Source organism: Rhinoderma darwinii, chromosome 13, assembly GCF_050947455.1.
Source record: "Rhinoderma darwinii isolate aRhiDar2 chromosome 13, aRhiDar2.hap1, whole genome shotgun sequence".
Lineage (NCBI taxonomy): Eukaryota > Metazoa > Chordata > Amphibia > Anura > Rhinodermatidae > Rhinoderma > Rhinoderma darwinii.
This window is the reverse complement of record NC_134699.1, coordinates 10,545,935-10,568,099: the sequence shown is the minus strand read 5'-3', so window position 1 is coordinate 10,568,099 and position 22,165 is coordinate 10,545,935. Positions and strand designations below refer to the sequence as shown.

The 22,165-nt window shown below is 43.7% G+C and overlaps 2 protein-coding genes across 5 annotated transcripts in view; both read left to right on the top strand.

The window, feature by feature from the left end:
• Positions 1 to 5,918, top strand: part of SS18L1 (SS18L1 subunit of BAF chromatin remodeling complex) — a 30,467-nt gene extending 24,549 nt beyond the window's left edge. For both annotated transcript variants that reach the window (XM_075846124.1, XM_075846123.1), the window contains exon 11: positions 865 to 5,918. In XM_075846124.1, coding sequence (XP_075702239.1) covers positions 865 to 891 — 27 coding nt within the window. In that variant the 3' untranslated portion in view covers positions 892 to 5,918. The remainder of the gene's footprint in view (positions 1 to 864) is intronic.
• A 3,379-nt stretch (positions 5,919 to 9,297) lies between these two features.
• Positions 9,298 to 22,165, top strand: part of LOC142665953 (oxysterol-binding protein-related protein 2-like) — a 201,928-nt gene continuing 189,060 nt past the window's right edge. The window contains exons 1-6 of one of the 3 annotated variants that reach the window (XM_075845790.1): positions 9,298 to 9,424; positions 13,593 to 13,811; positions 14,329 to 14,476; positions 14,857 to 14,972; positions 16,610 to 16,828; positions 19,296 to 19,434. In XM_075845790.1, coding sequence (XP_075701905.1) covers positions 9,311 to 9,424; positions 13,593 to 13,811; positions 14,329 to 14,476; positions 14,857 to 14,972; positions 16,610 to 16,828; positions 19,296 to 19,434 — 955 coding nt within the window. In that variant the 5' untranslated portion in view covers positions 9,298 to 9,310. The other 2 variants (XM_075845792.1, XM_075845791.1) reach the window with 2 other exon arrangements.

The following is a 22,165-nucleotide window of genomic DNA, read 5'->3' as shown; positions in this document are numbered from 1 at the left end:
GAGGATGACCTTCCCTACCTTTTACCGGGTGTACTTTACAAACGGGTGTCGCAAATAAAGAAAAATGAATGGGAGTGTCTCTCTTAATGATATCTGGGCATCCGATAGAGATTTTTCACCACGTTTGGAAAGTATCTGCGTCCAATAATAAAGTGATGTCCCTCTTTTATCATCATCTTGTTTTTTAGATCCAAAATTCAGTTTACGACTTAATATATCTTCATAGCAGTCTTTTCACACCAATCCCAGTGTTAATAGCGCTGGAGTAAAATGTGCCCAATTTATTAAGTGGCGCACCCCTTATATTATATTAGGCTCATCTCTGGCTGGCTGTGAGTCAGTGGGAAATTTACGCTCCTAGCTGGCATAGATTTGCGTGATAGTAAATGTGTCGTTCCGTGGGTGGCCCCGCCCCTTCAGCTCGTCCATGCCCACATTTAAAACCGTGCCTTGAGCAGTGGAAATGGCAAAGAAGTCGCTGGTTTTTCTGAAAATTATGACTTGTGCCGATTAAAACTTTTCTACACCAGAAAACTGGCGTAGAAATTTTTTTTGAAGTCCTTTCCTAGGGTTTAACGATAAACTTTTGGCTGCTTCAGTCACCACTAGAGGGCGCTTACTGCATACTGTTTTTATTTAGGGGGTATGCCATTAGCTCCCTCTAGTGGTGGCTTAAATCTATGACTTTACAGGGGATTTGAAAAACAGCGCTCTGACTACTATAAAGCTATATTAAGAAATGAATCGGCACAGAATTTTTAACCGATTTCAAGTTGGGCCTTATCCAGACCCGGCTTGGTCAGCTTTACTTCTCCTACTACAACCATGATAACAACTCTTGTGTTTATATTTCTTTCCCAACAGGGTCAGTATGGAAATTACCAGCAATAAGTAAATGTAGTGACCATTGCGGCCCTGCTCTATGGTTAGGAGAACTTTGTATAATACCTGACTCAGCTCCTTGCCACAGTTACCGATTCTAAGATGGTAGATCAGCGATGGAGCCACCAAGACTCTCCTCATGGAAAGGATAAGACACCAAGGAAGAACTCAAATTTTGTTACAAACCAGCCATCTGCATCTGTGATGTGACCTAGCACTCTTTTACAATGGATGGGGGTCCGGCCCCGGGAACCCTGCCCGATTTCAGAATGAAGGGGCACATGCACAACGGCTTGTCCTTACGGGTGGCTATGCCTTGGACAGTAAATGGGTCTAAACTGCAGTACCATGCAGAGCTACACGTGTATGACGGGACCGTTCCTGTGTAAATAAAAATAAAAAGGTGGTGTGGTGCACGCTGGAGCATCGGAGCCCCTTCATTCTGTTGATAGGCGGGAGTCCCGAGGGTCAGACCACCACTTATCAAGCATTGGAGGCCTATCCTAAGAATAGGCCATCAATGTTTAGATACCGGAAAAACCCTTAAACATAAAGTCCACCATTCTCCTAGAAGTCCAGGAAGCTGAGATACATGGAGCTGTTTTCTGGGGCCCTCTCACTTTAGAGCTATCTCTGTGCTGCGGCCGCTTCATTTTGTTGATCGGTGGGGTCCCGATGATTAGACCTCCACTGATCAAATATTGACGGCCTTCAATATTTAGGTCCTGGAAAAAAACCTTTAACATAAAGTCCATAATTCTCAAAGCGGTCCAGGAAGCTGAGATACTTGGAACTTTTTTTTCTGGGGCCCACACACACTGTAGAGCGGTCTCTGTGTTTCCTGTGACATGGGGGAACACTGTGGTCATCGAAGCATTTCATTCCCTGTCTACTATAGTAGTAAATCCTCACTACAGTACTTAAAGGGGTTATGCAAGGACCACAAATTATTATCAGTGTAGTCCCTGCAGTATGTGAATACACGCTCTAATATACATTCCGGTCCGCTGTCACGTTAAATCTGAGGTTTTTTATATTTTTTTTTTATATATATAGTGCTGCCGGGGGGACCGGAAGTCTAGTCACACAGCCTTCTTTGATGACGATATGACTCTTCGTCATGTGACCGGCCCCGCTGTACTCTATGTACAAGCAGTAGTACAACGAGTACATAGAGGAGCGCAATGTATATTAGCGAGTATACTGTATAAAAATTTTTGGTCCCCACGTAACGCCTTTTAAATGGGTTTTCCAGCTAGTAAAAATGTATGCCCTATCCTATCTGATCTACTCCCGGGACCCCCGGCAATCGTCTGTTTTCGTACGAGCGCTGCTTCCCCGTCATTTCTGCTTGCTCACTGTGAATCGCCGACACCCATTTAGTGGTGATTCACAGGTATTGCAGCCTTTTCTCCCATTCACTCCAATAGGAGAAGGCGGCTACAATACCTGTGAATCTCCGCAGCATGCGTGTTATTCACAGTGAGCAAGTAGAAATGAAGGGGAAGCAGCAGTCATACGAGTGCTGCACCCCCTTCAAAACAGCTGATCGGCGGGGGCCCCGGGAGTTGCACCCCGACCGTTCAGCTATTGATGGCCTATCCTGAGGAAAGGCCATCTATTTTTTTTTTTTACTGGCAGCAGCCGTCTTGCCCTATCTCTGGCACCGCACAGGAAGTGATACTGGCTCAAAGTGTGACACAACGCCCCCTACAGGCTGCATCTAGAAACATTTGTGTGTAAAATAAAAAAAAAAGCTAAGGCCTCATGCACACGTCAGTATTTGGAAGCCAAAACCAGCAGTGGAACATAAACCGAGGGAACCTATGATGGAAAGATTTGCACCTCTTCCGTGTTTTGGACCCACTCCTGGTTTTGACTTCCAAATACTGAAGCAAAATACTGACGTGTGCATGAGGCCTTCGTTCATACCAAGTTATCCTCCAGGGAATGGCAGCCATCGAGCCCTGGACTGAAGATGCTGGTGGCAAATCTCATATGCTCTACCTGCATTTCTAGCGAATGTGATACATCCGGATTTTCACTAGGGCGTAGGTTGTCCAATAATCCGGTTACCTGTGGGGTATCATAGCCAGATGGAAGATGTGCTGGATTGTGTCGGCTTTTTATGCTTATTGGGGTGTACTTACTTGTCTCCACGCTGATATTGAAGTTATTTCTGTATTTATATGAGTGAAGAATCTCGAAGTATGACTGTGTATATTTGATGTTTGAAGTATATTTCGACGGAGCACTTTTGAAGAAGCAGGATTCTTTTTCTCGGTCCTTGTATGTATATTATTTAGCGTTGCTTTAAGAACTGTACAGTACGTATGTTGTATATTTTGCTTTCTAAATGGTTGTAGAAGACGAGTGCAGTGTTGCAGCAGTACAGGCTGGTAAAGGAGAGGTAGCAATATATATATATTTATTTTATTTAGATTTATTTTTTTTTTGGTATTTAATACACTGAATGTGCTCCTTTTTGCTGATTACTCATCAGTCGAGGGTTATTTAAAAAAAAACTAAAAATAGATTTGATTGCTACCTATAGGCTGAGTGAAGGAACTGCAGCCAATAAACACCTTTTTTTTTTTTTTGTTTTTTTTGTTTACATATAGAATTAATCTACATAAAAAGTGGCATCATTTTGGAAATACATGACATTATTTATCCTGTACTGATCCTGAGATACAGCCGGTATTACACTCCAGAGCTGCATTTGCAATTCTGCTGGTGGAGTCACTGTAGGCTTCAGAGCTGAAAACAAGCAGCAATCCCTCTAACAGTAGACCCTGAACAAGCAAAGTGTCTTTTGGTGATGTGCATTCTAGAAAGTGGCATCTGTATATCCGGCTCTAAACAATATTATGATGTTGGTAATACTGATTTTGCCCCTCTATTATAATGTAAGCTCCGCTAAGCTGTTATAGGTGTGTCTGACGACAAGCTTGCTGACTGTTTCCAATGGCAAGCAGCTCTGGAGTATAATAAAGGCTGTAACTTTGGATCGATGCAGGATAAGTAATGTAATGTATGTACACAGTGACTCCACCTGCAGAATAGTGAGTGCAGCTCTGGAGTATAATACAGCATGTAACTCAGGATCAGTACAGGATAAGTAATGTCATAAATGTACACAGTGACTCAACTTTTTATGTAGATTGCATCTATACAATGTGTAAAATGGTGTTGAAGGATAGACCTATGCTTTAGGGACTAACTTAAAGGGTTATCCCATCTTTATGTATCTTGTGACATGTCAAATACTTGTACAACAAGGCGGCATATTGCACTTCTGAAGGAGAGCTGTAGTGGAGTTTATTATGGAAATCTGTGAACGGGATCCGGTCCTTTACTGAATTCTGGGGCCCCCTCTTTCAGTGACATCCCAAAAGAGATAATTAAAGGTGGAATACCCCTTTAAATCGAGTTGAATGCTAGTTTAGGGATGTTTCTGTAATAGGAGTACCCAGCTTGGGACCTGGCAAATCAGAGTACTGGACAACCGTCCGGCTCTGCTGACTGTGTATCCGATCTGAAACCATGACTATTGCATTAGGTAAAATACATCGGCTAATTCCTAGGTGATGTAGAGACCTGCAAAGTCATTGTCCGGACTACCTAGAGAAGTGGTGAGTAGTACCACCACAGCAGCAATGTCGCATACCGCCACAGATAGGATATTGGCAGATATTTGGTACAGATCTGCCACCACAAGTTTAGATATGGCCAGTGATGTAATTATTTCTAGGTGCAGAGACTGCCCCTGGTCCCTGCACCATGACCGCAGCACTATAAACGGCACTATATGATGGTTGTGGTGCCCAGGAGCTAAACTACACTTCTGGACATGGCATATGACTTTACTATTTATTCACTCTGTCATTAAAGGAACACTCTGCACAAACCTTATACAGTGTTCTTCCTAATGCAAGGCCTCGGAGGGGGGGGGGGGGGGGTACATGACCCAGGATATAAGATAGAGTACTTGTGTCATGCCTTGCCCCTGCAGGCTCTGCACTAGGCTAAACAGTGGCTAAACAATGGGGGAGATCTATCAAAACTGGTGAAAAAGAAAAGTGGAGTAGTTGCCCATGACAACCAATCAGGTGGCTGCTTTCATTCTCTAAAAGGTTTCTGAAAAATGAAAGGTGGAATCTGATTGGTTGCCATGGGCAACTCCTCCGCTTTTCCTTTTCACCACTTTTGATAAAACTCATGTAAAATTTGGCATCATTTATCAAAACTGTCGATGGCCGCTTTCACATAACAGGAGTTGGAAGCCAAAACCAGGAATTAAACCTACGCTGAGCGAAAGTATAATGGAAATATTTGCACCTCTCCTGGTTTTTGCGTCCGAATACTGAAGTAAAGTACTACCGTGTGAAAGTGGCCTAACAGTAAGGAAAAGTCCATACAGCGTTTTTTTTTTTGCGCGGAAACCGAGCCAAAAATGTTTGAAATCTCCTCCCATTGATTTCAATGGGAGACGTTTTTCCCGTGAGCGGTAAAAAACACTTGCGGGGAAAAAAGCGACATGTCTTCTCCTCGGGCGTTTGAAGAGAACATTTTACCTGCCCATGCATGTGCAGCATGTAACAGGCAGGGCTGTACAAACCCTGGGGCACTTTACATTTTTTTTTTTCCTATTTTCCTCCGTTATTTTGATATCGGTGCCGTTTATATTTGACGCCCGATATTTAAAGAACCCCCTGAACGATCAATGGGGCGTGTAATTGGCAATGGGGGCGTGTGACACAAAATCGCTGTGACACTGTCCAACCAGCTACGGATAGCGTCACAGCAAGTGCTGGAGAGGGGAGAGCGTGTGTTCGGAGCTGTGCGAGCATGCGCGCGCAAGCTTTAGCTCTTGGCAGGCGAGCTGAACAAGACTGTGTGATCTCTCGTGGGTGAGTTAGAGCGTGCCATGTTACACGCCCCCTTGCCAATTACACGCCCCATTGGCAGTTCTGGGGGTTATTTTAAATATCGGGCGCCAAATATAATGGCACCGATATCTAAATAACGCAGGAAGATAGGAAAAAAATGTAAAGTGCCCCAGGGTTTGTTTGTACAGCCTTGCCTGTTACATGCTGCACATGTATGGGCAGGTGAAAGGTTCTCTATACGTCTCTGACCTCCCATTGACGTCAATGGGAAGCAGAAAAAGCGGTTTTCGCTGCCCCTTTTACCCGTGACGCGGCCGAAAAATGCGGCAAACCGCGTGCAGGTAGGTCAAATTTACTACTGCAAAAAAACTCTGTGTGAACAGGGCCTAAAGCTATCCTTTATGTCCATAGCAACCAATCAGAGCTCCGCTTACATTTTTTAAACTGCATATGAAAGCAGAGCTCCGATTGGTTGCTATGGGCAACAAAGACAGATTTACTGTTAGACATGTTGAGAAATGAGGCCTTTGCATGGATCGTTCCTTTAAAGCATTTATACTATGTGCTATAGGAAGCTTTTACGGGTTACTTCTGCAAAATATAGGACTATACTGGTCAGCCATCTTATGGCCTCGACCAGTAGGAGCATTCCCTCAAAATAAAACCTCTACGGTTAACTTGTTAAAGGGGTTTTCCAGTCCCCAAAAATTGATGATCCATCCTTTAGGATAGGCCATCAATAGCTGACAAGTCTGTGTCCGACTCCTGACACCGCCGCCGATCAGCTGTTTTGAAGGGGCTGCGGCGCTGCTTCTACTTCATTTGTACTTGCTCACTGAATCGTCGACACGCTTGTAGCGGCGGTTCACGGTATTACAGCCTTCGCCTGTTCACGTCCATGGGAGAAAGCTGTAATACTGTGAACCGCCGCTACAAGCGTGTCGACAAATCACAGTAAGTAGAAATTAAGGGAAAGCAGCGCTCGTACGAGCGCTGCTGCTCCTTTTTAAAACTGTTGATCGGCCGGGGTGGGAGGAGTCAGACCCCGACCGATCAGGTATTGATTGCATATCTTGAGGATAGGCCATCAGTTCTTCGGGACTGGAAAACTTCTTTAAATTCTATTCAGCTTTTCCTTCGTTCATTTTTGTAAAAGCTGAGTGACATCTAATCTAACCACTATTACATATATATGAGTTGTCATCCAGCTTTTTCAGACTCCTGAATGTCAAATCTTTCTAGTTATGGGAGTGGGGGAGCTGAATATTGGTATAGCCCACAAGATGGCTGCCGTGTGTCAATGTGCCAATATTTTTCCCATGACCTCTCTGCATCGGTCTGTCATAGGTTGCATTAATTGTAACTTTTTGCTCTTGTAGTATAGCAGTGGCTCTGGGGTGGGTGGACAGATTGTAAATGTTCTTTTTTGTTTTTTCAGTACCGCTTTATGGTTTAAAGAATTGTCCTTATGTCCTGAAGTTTGCTTTTTATGAAGAATATAAAAATATTTCAAAGAAACGCTGCTGTGTGTCTCGTGTCTTATTTCGAAACCATTCTGATCGCGAACCAGGTGGAGTCGGCTGATGACGGTCAATGATGGATCTACATCACGGAGCCCCATCCTTCCCGGTTCCTTGAGTTTATGCTCAAATGTGCTTATTATCTGAACCAGATGCACGCGTGATCATTGTAGCGTGCTATAAAATCAGCCTATTGTGTAACGCTAAGGCCCTTTTCACAGTTTTTTTTACGCGGAAACCGCGTCGGAAAACGCGTCAAAAAACGGCCGTAAATGTCTCCCATTGATTTCAATGGGAGACGGACGCGTTTTTTACCGCGAGAGGTAAAAACCGCTTGCGGTTGAAAGAAGCAACATGACCCATCTTCGGGCGTTTATGCCTCTGACCTCCCATTGGCATCAATGGAAGGCAGAGAAAGCGTATTTTGCGGCGTTTTTGCCCATGGCACTCAATGGGCGCGATCGAAAAATGCTGCAAAATACGCGGCAAACGGCGTGCGGGCAGATGAGAATCTGCCTCAAAATTCCAAACTGAATTTTGAGGCAGAATTTTCCTCCTGCAAAAAACTCAGTGTGAACAGGGCCTTACTGTATATATACTTCTATGTAAGCAGCTCGCGGGCTACATGGCCATGAAGGGATCTATGTACAGTGCACAGCATGGTCTTTGGGGTTGTCAGCAGGGAGACCATAGTTGCCATTAGATTTTTTTTCTTTCTTCTGGGGGCACTTGGGGTGTGGCTTATCAGGTGGGTGTGGCTTATAGGGTGTGGTTTATATGGTGGGTGTGACTAATTGGGCATGGCTTTCTTCCTAGAATTTGCATACAAATAAACTAACTAATTTCTGCACTAGATTGGCTAACCACTACTTTGGAGGCTAGTATATCTCTGGTCATATACAGGCAGGTGCTGTCTCTCTTTATCACTAGGGCTAGGCGATATGTGCTGACCGCCACTGGTAGTGCAAAAAACAGCCTAGATAGTGCCCCTTGTAGAGATGGTGCCCTATACTGCCCCTTATACATATTGACACACACTACTCCCTGGAGATAATGCCACAGTGTCCCCTGGAGACTAACGTGGCCTGTAACTTAGTGAATGGCAGAGCAGGGAGCCGGCTCCCTGCCATAATATTCAATTGTATCTGCATTCTCAGGCCACAGATACAATTAAATATGGCAGTTACCGGGACACGGTCCGGGACAGTAATTTGCCGGGATTGTCTTTAAACTCAGGACAGTCCCGGCAAGATTGGGACTGTTTACAACTATGGGAGAGGCAGCAGTTGGTGTACATAGGAGGTATACATGTTGGGCTCTCTTGCCATTACATCAAAGTCCTACGTTTGGCGTATGCGTCGAAAAAGCTCCCGACACATTTGACGAACGTATCTATAGGTCCCATACATTCTAGCGTATACTAAAAGTGTCGTTCAGGCATACGCTGGGCTGTATACGTCGCCATGCTTTGTTTTTTTTGCCGTATGGAATAGCATAGTAGACTGTTCAAATGTATACAGTAAAAAACGTGGACCACACAGTATATACGTTTATTTTACAATGGGGTCCTATGCGTATTTGTATCGGCATACAGTAGGATACATTATAGCCTTCCGTTGGCAGTATATGCCTGCTACGTAATGTGAACAGAGCCGTTAATGTATAGGTGATAGGTAGATAGAGGGTAAATGGTTGATAGGTAAATGTTTGGATATAGATATTAGATATATGTGGGATAAATGGATGATCGATTAGATATGGGATAAATGGGCATTAGATAAATATAATATGCTAAATGTTTGCTCTCTAGGTGTGGTGTGTAGATAAGAGTATGAACTCTTCTTTTAATAAACAAACAACTTATTATTTCCCCTCCACCACTCGCTGCTTCTACTCTTACAGATTTTAAACTACAGAACAGAGCAGTCTGGGAAGTTCTGCTGATGACGTACTTCCGGTCCCCGTAACTGACTAGAGGAAAATTTGTCTCCAGTCCGTATATACCCCGCCGCGGCCATGTTTGCGGAGTGCAAACGATATCGCCGAGCTGCCTGCCTGCTTCAACAAAATGGCGGTGGAAACGTTGACATTCAAGGTAGAAGTGTAGTAGAGGATGTGACGGGCGGGAAGGTGAGCAACATGGCGCAGCTGTGGCATAATATGAGGTGTAATTGTCAGACTTACAGGCGCTGTGTGAAATGACTGGCTCTGTTATAGTATTAATGCTGTAATAACAGCAGAATTAATGTCGGTGTTCACACTACTAATGGCTATGTGACCAGTGTCTGTCCGGCTACAGCGGTCCTAGGGGCCCAAGTATTTCTGGTACTTCCCGCCGTTTATTGTCATATGGTTCATGTGGTATCTTCTTTACAATTAATAAGGACACGGCCTGTTTTCACCTTATGTACCATTTTTTCCCCCCAAAACGGACGTGTTTCACTTTGTGTGGTAATAACTTCGGAATGCTTTTACCTATCCAAGCGATTCTGAGATTGTTTTCTCGTGACACATTGGACTTTATGTTTGTGGTAAAATTCGGTCGATACATTGTTTTTTTTTTGCAAAAAAAGCACCACAATTTAGAGAAAATGTGTAAAAATTAGCATTTTTCTCAATTTAATTGGCAGTTATACCACACAAAATAGTGACTAGTTTACTTTTCCCACATGTCTACTTTATGTTGGCATCATTTTTTGAACAGTCTTTTATTTTTCTAGGACGTTACACGGCTTAGAACATGAGCAGCAAATTCTCACAAAGGAGCAGAGGATTTTGGGGTCTCCTTTTTATTAGAATATATTTTAGGCTCCATGTCCGGTTTAAAGAGGTCTTGTGGTGCCGAAACGGTAGGAACCCCCCCAAAAGTGACCCCATTTGGGAAACTACACTCTTAGGGAACTTATCTAGGGGTATAGTGAGCATTTTGACCACACAGGTTTTTTGCAGAAATTATTGGAAGTAGGGCGTGAAAATGAAAAAAAAACATTTCAATAAAATGTAGGTTTAGCTATTTGTTTTTTCATTTCCACAAGAACTAAAACAGAAAAAGTACCCCCTCTTTTGTAGCTCAGTTTCTCCCGAGTAAAACAATACCCCGCACGTGGTAATAAACGGCTGTTTGGACCCACGGCGCGGCTCAGAAGGGAAGGAGCGCAATTTGGCTTTTGGAGCTCAAATTTAGCTAGAATGGTTTGCTGAGGCCATGTCACATTTGCAAAGCCCCTGAGGGACCAAAACAGTGAAAAAAAAAAAAAAGTGGCCCCATTTAGGAAACTACACCCATCAAGGAACTTATCTAGGGGTATAGTGAGCATTTTGACCCCACAGGTTTTTTGCAGGAATTATTGGGAGTATGCAGTGAAAATGAAAATTTACATTTTTTCTAATAAAATGTAGATAAACCTACATTTTTTTCATTTCCATAAGGACTAAAGGAGAAAAGGCACCCCAACATTTATAAAGAAAATTCTCCTGAGCACAGCAATACCCCATATGTGGTTATAAACTGCTATTTGGACACACGGCGGGGCTTAGAAGGGAAGGAGCGCTATTTGGCATTCAGATTTTGCTGGATTGGTTTGCGGCGCCATGTTGCATTTGCAAAGCCCCTGAGGGACCAAAACAGTGGAAACCCCCCCCCCCCCAAAAGTGACCCCATTTAGAAAACTAAACCCCTCAAGGTACTTATCTAAGGGTATTATTAGCATTTTGACCCCACATGAAGTCTATAAGATTTACTGAACAAACTTCAGTAACCAAAAATAATTGCAATATAAAACTGTAAAGAATTTCCCGACTATCTGGCACTAACTAAAATTTAGTGACGTTGAACCTGCTAAAAAAAGAAAATGCAGTATGGAAACGACTGCAGTAAATTTAGGCTAAAACTATAAAACTACGCTATGTAAAATGTAGTGAAAAAGTCAGAATGTCCGTCACTAACTGGCGCTAAATCTGTAACGCTATATACCAGTGCTGGAAAAACTGTAGTATAAAAATAATACTGCAGTAAATTTAGACTAAAACTATAAAGCTACAGTAACCACTGACACTAAACGTAACACTATATTTTAGAAAAAAACTAGTATAAGAAATACACTACAGTAAAAAGAAAAAACTTTAGAAAAATTGTATCGCTAAAATGCTATGTAATTTTTATAAACGGACATTAACCTATACGTCCGCTACCCTAACGTCCTACCTATGCAGGTACTAGCTACACCTCACTATATTTTATTTCACTTTTGTTTTTACAGTTTTATATATAAAACTTGTCAATAAATGAGGCTGATTATAGATTCCGGACTCCGTGGCCGCAGGGTTGGTGCAGTAAAAATAGGCCAAAAAAATAAACCTGCGCCAAAAAATGAGCACAGATGCCGATTAGTGATGGTAGTCGCTGATCAGCGCTCAAGGGCTGCGGGGCACACGCACAGAAGGTGGCGGCAGAAAAATGGGGAAAAAACAAAACCTGAGTCGGAAAAAAAAAATTGCGTCAATAAATTACCACTGAGGCTGATTATGGACTGATTAGGGCCCGCAGGGCGCACACAAGAAAACGGTGCAGTAAAAACAGGCCCAAAATAAAAAAAAAAACTGCCAAAAAATGAGCACAAATACCAATCAGTGATGTCCTAGACAGCACCAATCCCCACCGTATAAGCTGCGATTATCCGTTCTGAACTGACCGATCAATCGCAGCGATCGCCGTTGCGGGGGTGGGAGGCACGCCACCCCCCTGGGTCAGGGACAGCAGCCATCTTTACTCTGTCACCGTGTCTTTAGACACAGTGACCACTTAACGCTCCAACGTACCCATACGTTGGATTGCGTTAAGGGGTTAAAGAGATTTTCCATTTTTATGTAAATAAAGTTTATTCACTTTCATTGTATTATAAAAAAAAAATCTGCAACCTTCTATTATACTTTATTTAAACGTTTTCAAGATCTCTGCTTGTTGTGAGTGAACAATAATATTGGAACCTACACAGGTCTCACACTCACAGCTGAGAGTTTGCTACAATTGTATCCACAATCGTCTGCTAACTAAGGCTCTGTACACATTTGGGTTCAGGTTTTCCGTTTTTCTGCTCCGTCATATGAGAAGAACAATGAAAAACTGAACCGCCGGATCCGTCTGATTACAGAAACCTGATAATACCCATTCACTTTAATGGGTTCTGTCGGATTTCCGTCCTGGTGTCCGTTGCTTTATCCGCTGCACGCTGAACAGCCTAAATGGTCTGGACTCCAGACTGATACATTTTTCCTGCACTGATACATTGTAACAAGTCAGAACAGTACAGAGATTTGTGCCCCTGATGCATTTACCTCAGTAAGGATCGTCTAAACTGGATTGTAGCAAACCCTCAGCTGTGAGAAGTATTACGTTTGTTTAGGTTTTTAGCCTCTGGATGCATATAAGAATGTTTCTATTCACTGACAGCAAGAAAAGACATTGGAAATGGCAAAGGGATTAAACATAACATATATTAGAAAGTTGCAGAACTTTTCATTATACAGTGATTTAGCTTTATTGACAAAAAAAATTGGAAAACCCCCTTTAATTGAAGATCATGGTGGCGCTGGAGGAGGCTGGATTTATATTATGGTGCCGGTATATGTGTTTACACTTTGTGATTTTACAATAGGGTTCAAAATAATATTGCTTAAAGGGGTTGTCCACGCACGGACAACTGATGACCTTGTCACAAGATAGGTCATCAGTATGTGATTGGTGGGGATCCGACACCCGGACCCCGCACCAATTAGCTGCTTCGGCTGCCTCCGGGCACTGGATGTCCATGCTGGAAGCAGTCACGGTATAGCAGCCGTCCTGCAGGACTGTGTTGTCCCAACATGGCTGCAGCGCTTCTTGGACCAAGAGTCTGAGACACTCCCACTGTTCTCGGATTGGCCAGAGCTGCTCACATGAGCAGTTCTGGCCAATCCGAGAACAAAGGGAGTATCTTCTCAGAGGGGCGGAACTGGAGAGTGCCATGTAATATTACTCTATATACCGCGTCCTGTTTGTATTTTTGTCCTGGGAACGGAGGGTCGTTTTTTAAACTCATAATAGGTTCTATCGTGGTGTCCTTTGATGATTTTTGACGGGAAGAATAGCGCTGCAGAATCTGCAGCGAAGCCTCAGACGCGGATGTGAACAGAGCCTAAGTTTAGAGATGTCGTCTTGTAGTGGGGATGGGGTAGGAAGAGACCTCAGAGCAAATGCTGAATTCTGACAGGTCTCCTTTAAATCATATTAATTTGTGATATCCCGTTTTATATGTTGCAGGTTGCAGCCATGCAGACGGTGCAGTCCTTGTCCCGGCTCTGGGGTGTCGCTCATCGGTTACAGCTGTGCAGAACTCTTGTGTCCCAAAATACATATTTTCAAGGCTTGTTGCCGGCCTCCCATGCGTCACATCTTCGCCTTCTCTCTACTGGATCCTCACTGTGTGCCAAGTCCCGGAACTTAGTCAAGGGCAAGGGAGATGTGTCCGAAAAGAAACTGGTGAGGAAACCAACTCCGAAACCACAATTGATTTTTTTGAAATTTCAAATTCAAAATTGTTATTTTGTATCAAACAAGTTGTAAACAAAATATAGAGGTGAAAAAGTCAGAATCATAGAATAAGAATGAAAGACTCGTCCAACATATCAATCAGGAGTAGTGAGATGACGAGGAGTAGGGAGTAGATATAGGAACCTTCCAATGCCACCAATGTAGAGTAAGTAGGTTTCCCACTGTACCCCATGGGTTGTGGTGTTGTGGGAAGGGTCGGATACAAAATGATTGACAGGTCAGAGAAACGGACCTCATCCAAGAGAAGAGACTCATTGAGTCTCCACGTCCAGGAACTTCTGGTGTGGAAAAGGAGTCGTAAGGTGCAAAATACTGGGGCATGGTCTGACCACGAGATATTACCAATGGATGTGGATGACACCCAGGATGTTGTAGGAGAATATAAGTCAATTGATGATATTTTGTAGATTTTCCTATAGGGAAGTAATATTCATTTCCATTCCAGACCCGTCATTTTATCGATCATCGTAACGTCCGTGTAATGGGAGGAGCTGGTGGAGACGGGGCCTCCTGCTTCCATAGTGAACCAAGGAAGGAGTTTGGAGGACCCGATGGTGGAGACGGTGGGAATGGAGGGCACGTGATATTTAAAGGTATTAGACCATGTTTTGTGGACGTACACCATCATCACCTGACTCATGACCAATACATGTGTGAACTACCGATTCTTTTTCAATTATTTAATGTACCTAAATATAAAAAAAATTAAGCAACTTTGCAAATAGTTTTGATTAAAAATCTTGTACCGTTTTGAGTATATAGCTCCCATGCAGACTTATGTGTCTCCATGGTTACAGACTACAAACAAACCCTGTATGTAGTCTCATCCTGCAGTCATGTTTTTCTCCTTTTCATCTGATCCCTCTTCCTGCTATCCTACTGACAGTAGATTTGGGGTCATGCCGTTCATCATTACTCCCATCATATGTACGCAGCAGTGGGATGATCTCTGTGATTTGTTATTTTCTCCTAGTGGATCCTTGTGTGAAGTCTCTCTCCTCCGTTGCTTCGGTGTATCAAGGATTACAAGGCGAGTGTGGCCGGAGCAAGAATTGTTATGGAAAAGGTGGTGAGACCCTATACATTAAGGTGAGCAGCAGAAAGTAAGTGCATAAAAGATACACATATTAGATGGATGGGGAGAGATAGATATGAGATTAGATAGATAGATATATGAGAGAGAGAGATAGATCTATCCATCCCTCTCTCCTCTATCTCTCTCCTCTTCCTCTCTCTCTCCTCTCTCTCTCCTCTCTCTCTCTCTCCTCTTCCTCTCTCATATCTCTTTCCTCTCTCTCTCTCCCTCTCATATCTCTCTCCTCTCTCTCTCTCCTCCTCCTCTCTCTCTCCTCTTCCTCTCTCTCTCTCCTCTTCCTCTCTCTCTCTCCTCTTCCTCTCTCTCCTCTTCCTCTCTCTCTCTCCTCTTCCTCTCTCTCTCTCTCTCTCTCTCCTCTCTCTCTCCTCTCTCTCTCCTCTCTCTCTCCTCTCTCTCTCCTCTCTCTCTCTCTCCTCTTCCTCTCTCATATCTCTTTCCTCTCTCTCTCTCCCTCTCATATCTCCTCTCTCTCTCTCTCCTCTTCCTCTCTCTCTCCTCTCTCTCTCCTCTTCCTCTCTCTCTCTCCTCTTCCTCTCTCTCTCCCTCTCATATCTCTCTCCTCTCTCTCTCTCTCTCTCTCTCTCTCCCTCTCATATCTCTCTCCTCTCTCTCTCTTCTCCCCTCTCTCCTCTCTCTCTCCCTCTCATATCTCTCTCCCTCTCATATCTCTCTCCTCTCTCTCTCTTCTCTCCTCTCTCCCTCACTCCCTCTCATATCTCTCTCCTTCTCTCTCTTCTCTCCTCTCTCTCCTCTCTCTCTCCTTCCCTCTCATATCTCTCTCTCTCTCCCTCTCTCCCTCTCATATCTCTCTCCTCTCTCTCTCTTCTCTCCTCTCTCCTCTCTCTCTCCCTCTCATATCTCTCTCCCTCTCATATCTCTCTCCCTCTCATATCTCTCTCCCTCTCATATCTCTCTCCCTCTCATATCTCTCTCCTCTCTCTCTCTTCTCTCCTCTCTCCCTCACTCCCTCTCATATCTCTCTCCTTCTCTCTCTTCTCTCCTCTCTCTCCTCTCTCTCTCCTTCCCTCTCATATCTCTCTCCTCTCTCTCTCCTCTTCCTCTCTCTCTCCTCTTCCTCTCTCTCTCTCCTCTTCCTCTCTCTCTCTCCTCTTCCTCTCTCTCTCTCCTCTTCCTCTCTCTCTCTCCTCTTCCTCTCTCTCTCCTCTTCCTCTCTCTCCCTCTCATATCTCTCCTCTCTCTCTCTTCTCTCCTCTCTCCTCTCTCTCTCCCTCTCATATCTCTCTCCTTCTCTCTCTTCTCTCCTCTCTCTCCTCTCTCATCTATCTATCTATCTATCTATCTGAGAGATTGATAGATGAGAGATTGATAGATGTGATATATAAAGATGGATAGACAGATAGATATGAGATGGATAAATAGATGGATTAGATCCATAGACCTCATCACCCAAGAGAATAAAGGATAAGGCAGCCTCCATACATATAAGATTGTCAGCGGTTTCCGTCAGCACGTGGTGATTTGTATTTCCGTCTTTAGATATTCTCTCAGTTGCCTTTTTAAATAGAAGCGATAAATCTTCTTCCTGCTATGAATAGATAGACGTCTGCAGGTGAATGTAATGAGTTATATTGACATTATAGTGACAGGTTGGTCTCTGTGTACACGTCAGGTCCCCGTCGGAACGCTTGTGAAGGAGAATGGGGAGATTCTTGCTGACCTCTCCACACCAGGGGAGGACTTTGTTGCTGCTTATGGAGGTGTTGGAGGAAAAGGAAATCGATTCTTCCTCAGCAATGAGAACCGAGCTCCAGTGATGGCCACACCAGGGGCACCTGGAGAAGAGCGGAGACTGCACCTGGAACTGAAGACCATGGCTCATGCTGGCATGGTGAGGGTTAATACTGTGTATTTCCTGTTCTCTGTTCTCTGTGAGTAAACACACACATATACAGGCCTAATTACACAGCCATACTTATCTCTGGCAACACAGATCCCAAACGTCGTCATGTAATCAAGCCCTATATGTACCCTCATAAAACATGAGTATAGCCAAGAACAGTTCCTCCATAACAACAATAGCAACAGTGCCCCCTAACATAGGGACAGCCACCGCGCCCCCTAACATAGGGACAGCCACCGCGCCCCCTAACATAGGGACAGCCACCGCGCCCCCTAAAATAGGGACAGCCACCGCGCCCCCTAAAATAGGGACAGCCACCGCGCCCCATAACATAGGGACAGCCACCGCGCCCCAAATAACTGACAGCCACCATACTCCCAATAACAGTGACAGTTACCATGCCCCCAATAACCGTGAAAGCCATCGTGTCCCCAATAACAGTCACAGCCACCATGCCCCCAATAACAGTGACAGTTGCCATGCCCCCAATAACAGTGACAGTTGCCATGCCCCCAATAACAGTGACAGCCACCGTGCCCCCAATAACAGTGACAGCAATCGTGCCCCCAATAACTGAAACGACCACAGTGCCCCCAATAGCAGACGGCCGCAGCGCCCCCATAATAGTTTCAGCAAAAGTGCCCCCAATAATAGTGAAAACCACAATGCCCCCAATAACAGTGATTGCTGCAGTGCCCCCCACAACAGAGACAGCTACAGTAACCCAATAACCCAGACAGCTGCAGTGCCTCCATGACAATTTCTACATGCCACTTATACTAATGTCTACACGCACCAAGCTTGAGACTAAAAATCTCTGCCATCCAGATGCTGGTGAAAAAATAATTTTGCCCCTCATTCCCCCCATTAAATAGAAGATTGTACCTACAGCTTTGATATTGGTATCGTTTGATAGCTGGACTTTAATATAATGTCAGGATCTAAATCTAACCCTCGTATTCTATTCGCAGTAAACGTTGTAGTCCTTCCTTGGCTGTAAAAGGGTTAATTGCTCAGTATGCCGTCCTATGGACGTGTTAGTCACATGACTAAAGTTATTGTTTTCTAGTCTTAACCCCTTAACGCCGAAGGACGGATATATCCGTCCTCAGCAGCTGCTAGTTCGCGCAGGAGGACGGATATATCCGTCCTGTGATGGCGCGGGTACTGACACTGTACCCACACGATCAGCGGCAGGAGCACGGCTGTTCTACACAGCCTGGCTCCTGCTGCAACTGCCGGAATCGAAGCGCGCTCCGATTCCGGCAGTTTAACCCATTAAATGCCGCTGTCAATAGTGACAGCGGCATCTAATGTGTTTGACAGAGGGAGGGAGCTCCCTCTGTCACCCGATCGGCGCCCCCGCAAACAAATCGCGGGTCGTCGTCGGGTTTCCATGACAGCCAGGGGTCTAACAAAGACCCCCAGGTCTGTCTTCAGCAACTGCCTGTTAGATGATGCCGGAGGCATGACCTAACAAGTTGCCTGTCAGTTTTGACCGGCAATAATGCTTTGGTATACGAAGTATACCAAAGCATTATATATGCGATCGGCACATCGCATAGTGAAGTCCCCTGGTGGGACTAAAAAAAAAATGTCAATCCGTTAAATAAAGTTTGTGAAAAAAATAAAATAAAAATTACAGTGAAAATCAAATAAAACTCCTTTTTTTGCCCAAAAAGAGGTTTTATTCAGTAAAAGTGTCAAAACAAATCACACATACACATATATGGTATCCCCGCGATCGTAACAACTTGACCAATAAAATGAACACCTTAATTAAACCGCCGCATGAACGGCGTCCAAAAAACAACGGCAAAATTCTCTTTTCTCCCATTCCCCCCCATAAAAAATAAAATAAAAGTTAATCTATAAGTCCTATGTACCCCAAAATAGTACTAATGAAAACTACACATTGGCCCGCAAAAATCAAGCCCCCATACGGCCACATCGACGGAAAAATAAAAAGGTAACGTCTCTTGGAACGCGGCGATGCAAAAACAAGTAATTATTTTCTAAAAGGCTTTTTATTGTGCAAAAGTAGGAAATCATATAAAACCTTTACATATTTGGTATCCCCGTAATCGTGCCGACCCATAGAATAAAGTTAACATGTTATTTTCGCTGCATAGTAAACGGCGTAAATTTATAACGTGAAAATGAATGCTGGAATAGCTGCTTATTTTCAATCCTCTCCTAAAATAAAGTTAATAAAAGTTAATTGATATATTATAAGCATCTAAAAATGGTACAATTACAAAATACAACTCGTCCCGCAAAAAACAAGCCCTTATACAGCTATGTCGACAGAATAAAAAAAAAGTTACGACTCTTGGAATGCGACCGTCAAAAAACAAAAAATAATCCTTGGTCATTAACGCGCAAAATGGCCTGGTCATTAAGGGGTTAATATTTAGAAGTAAAGTTACAATAAACAGATTTTCCTGTTTTCCAGGTGGGTTTTCCTAATGCCGGTAAGTCATCTTTGTTGCGCCTTCTTACAAACGCCCGTCCTGCTGTGGCTGCCTACCCCTTCACCACCCTCAATCCCCACGTCGGGGTGATCAATTATCAAGATTATGAACAGATAGCCGGTAAGTCACCCTAATAAAGCTTCCCTCCTTGCTTTTAGACTCAAATGGTGTTAAATTAAAATGGACAGTCGATGACCTCTGACAACATCTTTCACACGGCAACAGAGGGTCACTCCCCTTGGCCTCCATTATAATAAGATTTTGTAAAATCAATCTGGCTATAAACATTACGTTTACGTCATTGGATCCCATGATTTTGAGGGGATCCACCAACAATCTAATGTCTATGGGGATTGTCGGACAATGCCGCAATGTCTTCCATTTATTTCCACCAGAGATCAGCGGCACCACATGCACCACCTACTGTGTGCATTTCTTGTGAACAAACCTCCCCATTCGCCTATCAAGATTTCCACTCTATATAAAATATTATTAATAAAATTTTCATTTTTACGAGTAAATTCAAACATTCCTTTCGCAATGCCAGTATCAGCCACTTGGTGGTGCTGTAATTCCATTTTATATCTATTTCCCTTGTTTACGGACGGTGGTCACAGTTTTGTTGAATATGTGCTGTACATGGAATTTTTGTGGATATTTTTGATCATAATCTCGATAGGTCAGCCATAAAACGTAAACGCTTTTGAGGTGTTGAGAGAAAAAAAATGCCCTCCTTCCCAATGCGTGTAACTACTCTTTTCTTCTTGGCGTCTCAGTTGCTGACGTTCCTGGCATCATAGAAGGAGCCCATCAGAACCGGGGTTTGGGTCTCTCTTTCCTCCGACACATTGAGAGGTGTCGGATTCTACTTTACATACTGGACCTCTCACATCCAGAGCCATGGAGCCAGCTGGGCTCTTTACAGTATGAGCTTGGTCGGTTTGACGAGAGTCTTCCGCTCCGCCCCCATGTAATTGTGGCCAACAAATTGGACCTTCCTAATGCCAGGAAGACCCTGGAGTGTCTGCGGGAGAAGGTCAAAGGCAGAATTGTCGCAGTGTCCGCCTTGACTGGGGAAAATGCTGAAGAGCTTATACTTCACCTTAGAGAGCTGTATGACGGACACAGGCCAGAAGGGAAAAGGGCTGAGCCTTATACAGGCTGGTGAAGAAGAACTGCAGAAGAAGAACATAAACTATAAAAGAAAACTTGTGCTAAACATCCTAAGGAACTCTATAACAAATGTGGCCCGTGGCTATAGGTTGGCAATGGTTAATTATCTGCGCTCCCTCTGGGATGGATTGGCCATGTCTGTTCTGTAACTGCTTTATGCAGTCGAGTGATTATGGCTTAGTCTTGTTTATTCCTGTAATACAGGAGAATTTCTGTAAGTCGTACCTGTTACAGTCTTCGTTTTTTGTTTTTGTTTTTTAAAAATACCTAAATGAACCACTAGGTGGAGGTGTGGGCTAAGGAAAAACTCATTTTGTAAAAAATAGTACCTAAATGAACCACTAGGTGTGGGCAATATAAATTCATAATTTATGTGTACCCTACGAATAACAGAAAAACAAGCCTACTTATCTCCCCCAGTGTACTGCGGATTTACAGCAATTACCTGAGTGATGGCTGTTCTCCTGAAAGCTATTTAGGCCACACAAAATGATCACTTCTTGGACATTTTTTGCTTTCCCTGCTGTAAAGCATCTAAAAATCTACATAATAAATTGGCGTGTATAATGATTCAGCTGTATTTGTCACTGCATGGCAAGGATTTAAATGGCGAACATTTTTCCAATATTGTTCATTACTGCATAAAGGAAATATATATTTGGCATAGCTCTGTATTATATCTTGCTTTGGTTAACCTCTGATCATCTAGACCTCTGCTTTCGTTATCCGTGTACAACATGCCCAGTTTGCTGTCATTGATCATGAGATTGTCGCTGAAATACAGTATATTTGTGTGTCTGGCAACGAAAATAAAGAGTGGATATTTTTTGGGGGGTTCCTTTGCAACACAACAATGACCCTGTGAGATCATGGCTCCTGTTACTGCGCATTATTTTTTTGCAGCCCACAAAATCCTTCTTGCTACCCAGTAAATGCTACTGTGTCATTTAGAGGCTCCTCCCCTTTCCTCGCACAGCTATCCCTGGAAGTCAATCACAGTGAGAGAACTCTTTCATCCCTTCATGTTTGATTGCGCCAATACCCGTAGAGTGCGAAACACGATCTAGTATCAGTGACAATAGTTTTATTTGTCAGGGATGTCTCAGTTTGAAAAACAAAGAAAATGTAGCTCAGGTTACCTACAGATTTGTACCTACAGATTACAAATGATCGCTTGGGCTCCCAGCAGGGGGGACACTTTGTGATCAGTTTATTGTCAAGTGACCCGTCTAACAAGTCGGGATTGTGCAAAGAGGACAACCAGCCGGTTGCCGTCATAGAGGAAAGTGCCCTATCCCCCTTCTGTCCCAAAAGCTAGAGCAGAGAGTGCAATTAATGTATTACATGGTAGCCCATTTATTTGACTGGGAGGAGCCATGTAATACTGCATGCAGCATTGGTGCAGGGGGCATCGTCAGGCTCGCGGTTTCAGCCGCCCTATTGTTAGGAATCAGTCAATAGTATTATAATCTTCCCAAAAGGTAAATAACAGATCAATCTTCCAGCACACACAGGGTTAACACCGCCGCGCTCCTATATCGCCAAGTAATTAACTCTCCCAGACAGCGAAATGTCTCAATTGAGACTGATGAATTAATCCTGAACCTTATCTTGCCTCCCACGGCATCTGTACCAAACAGTTAAATGGCGCAAATTGTATTTGTCAGCATTTGGAATT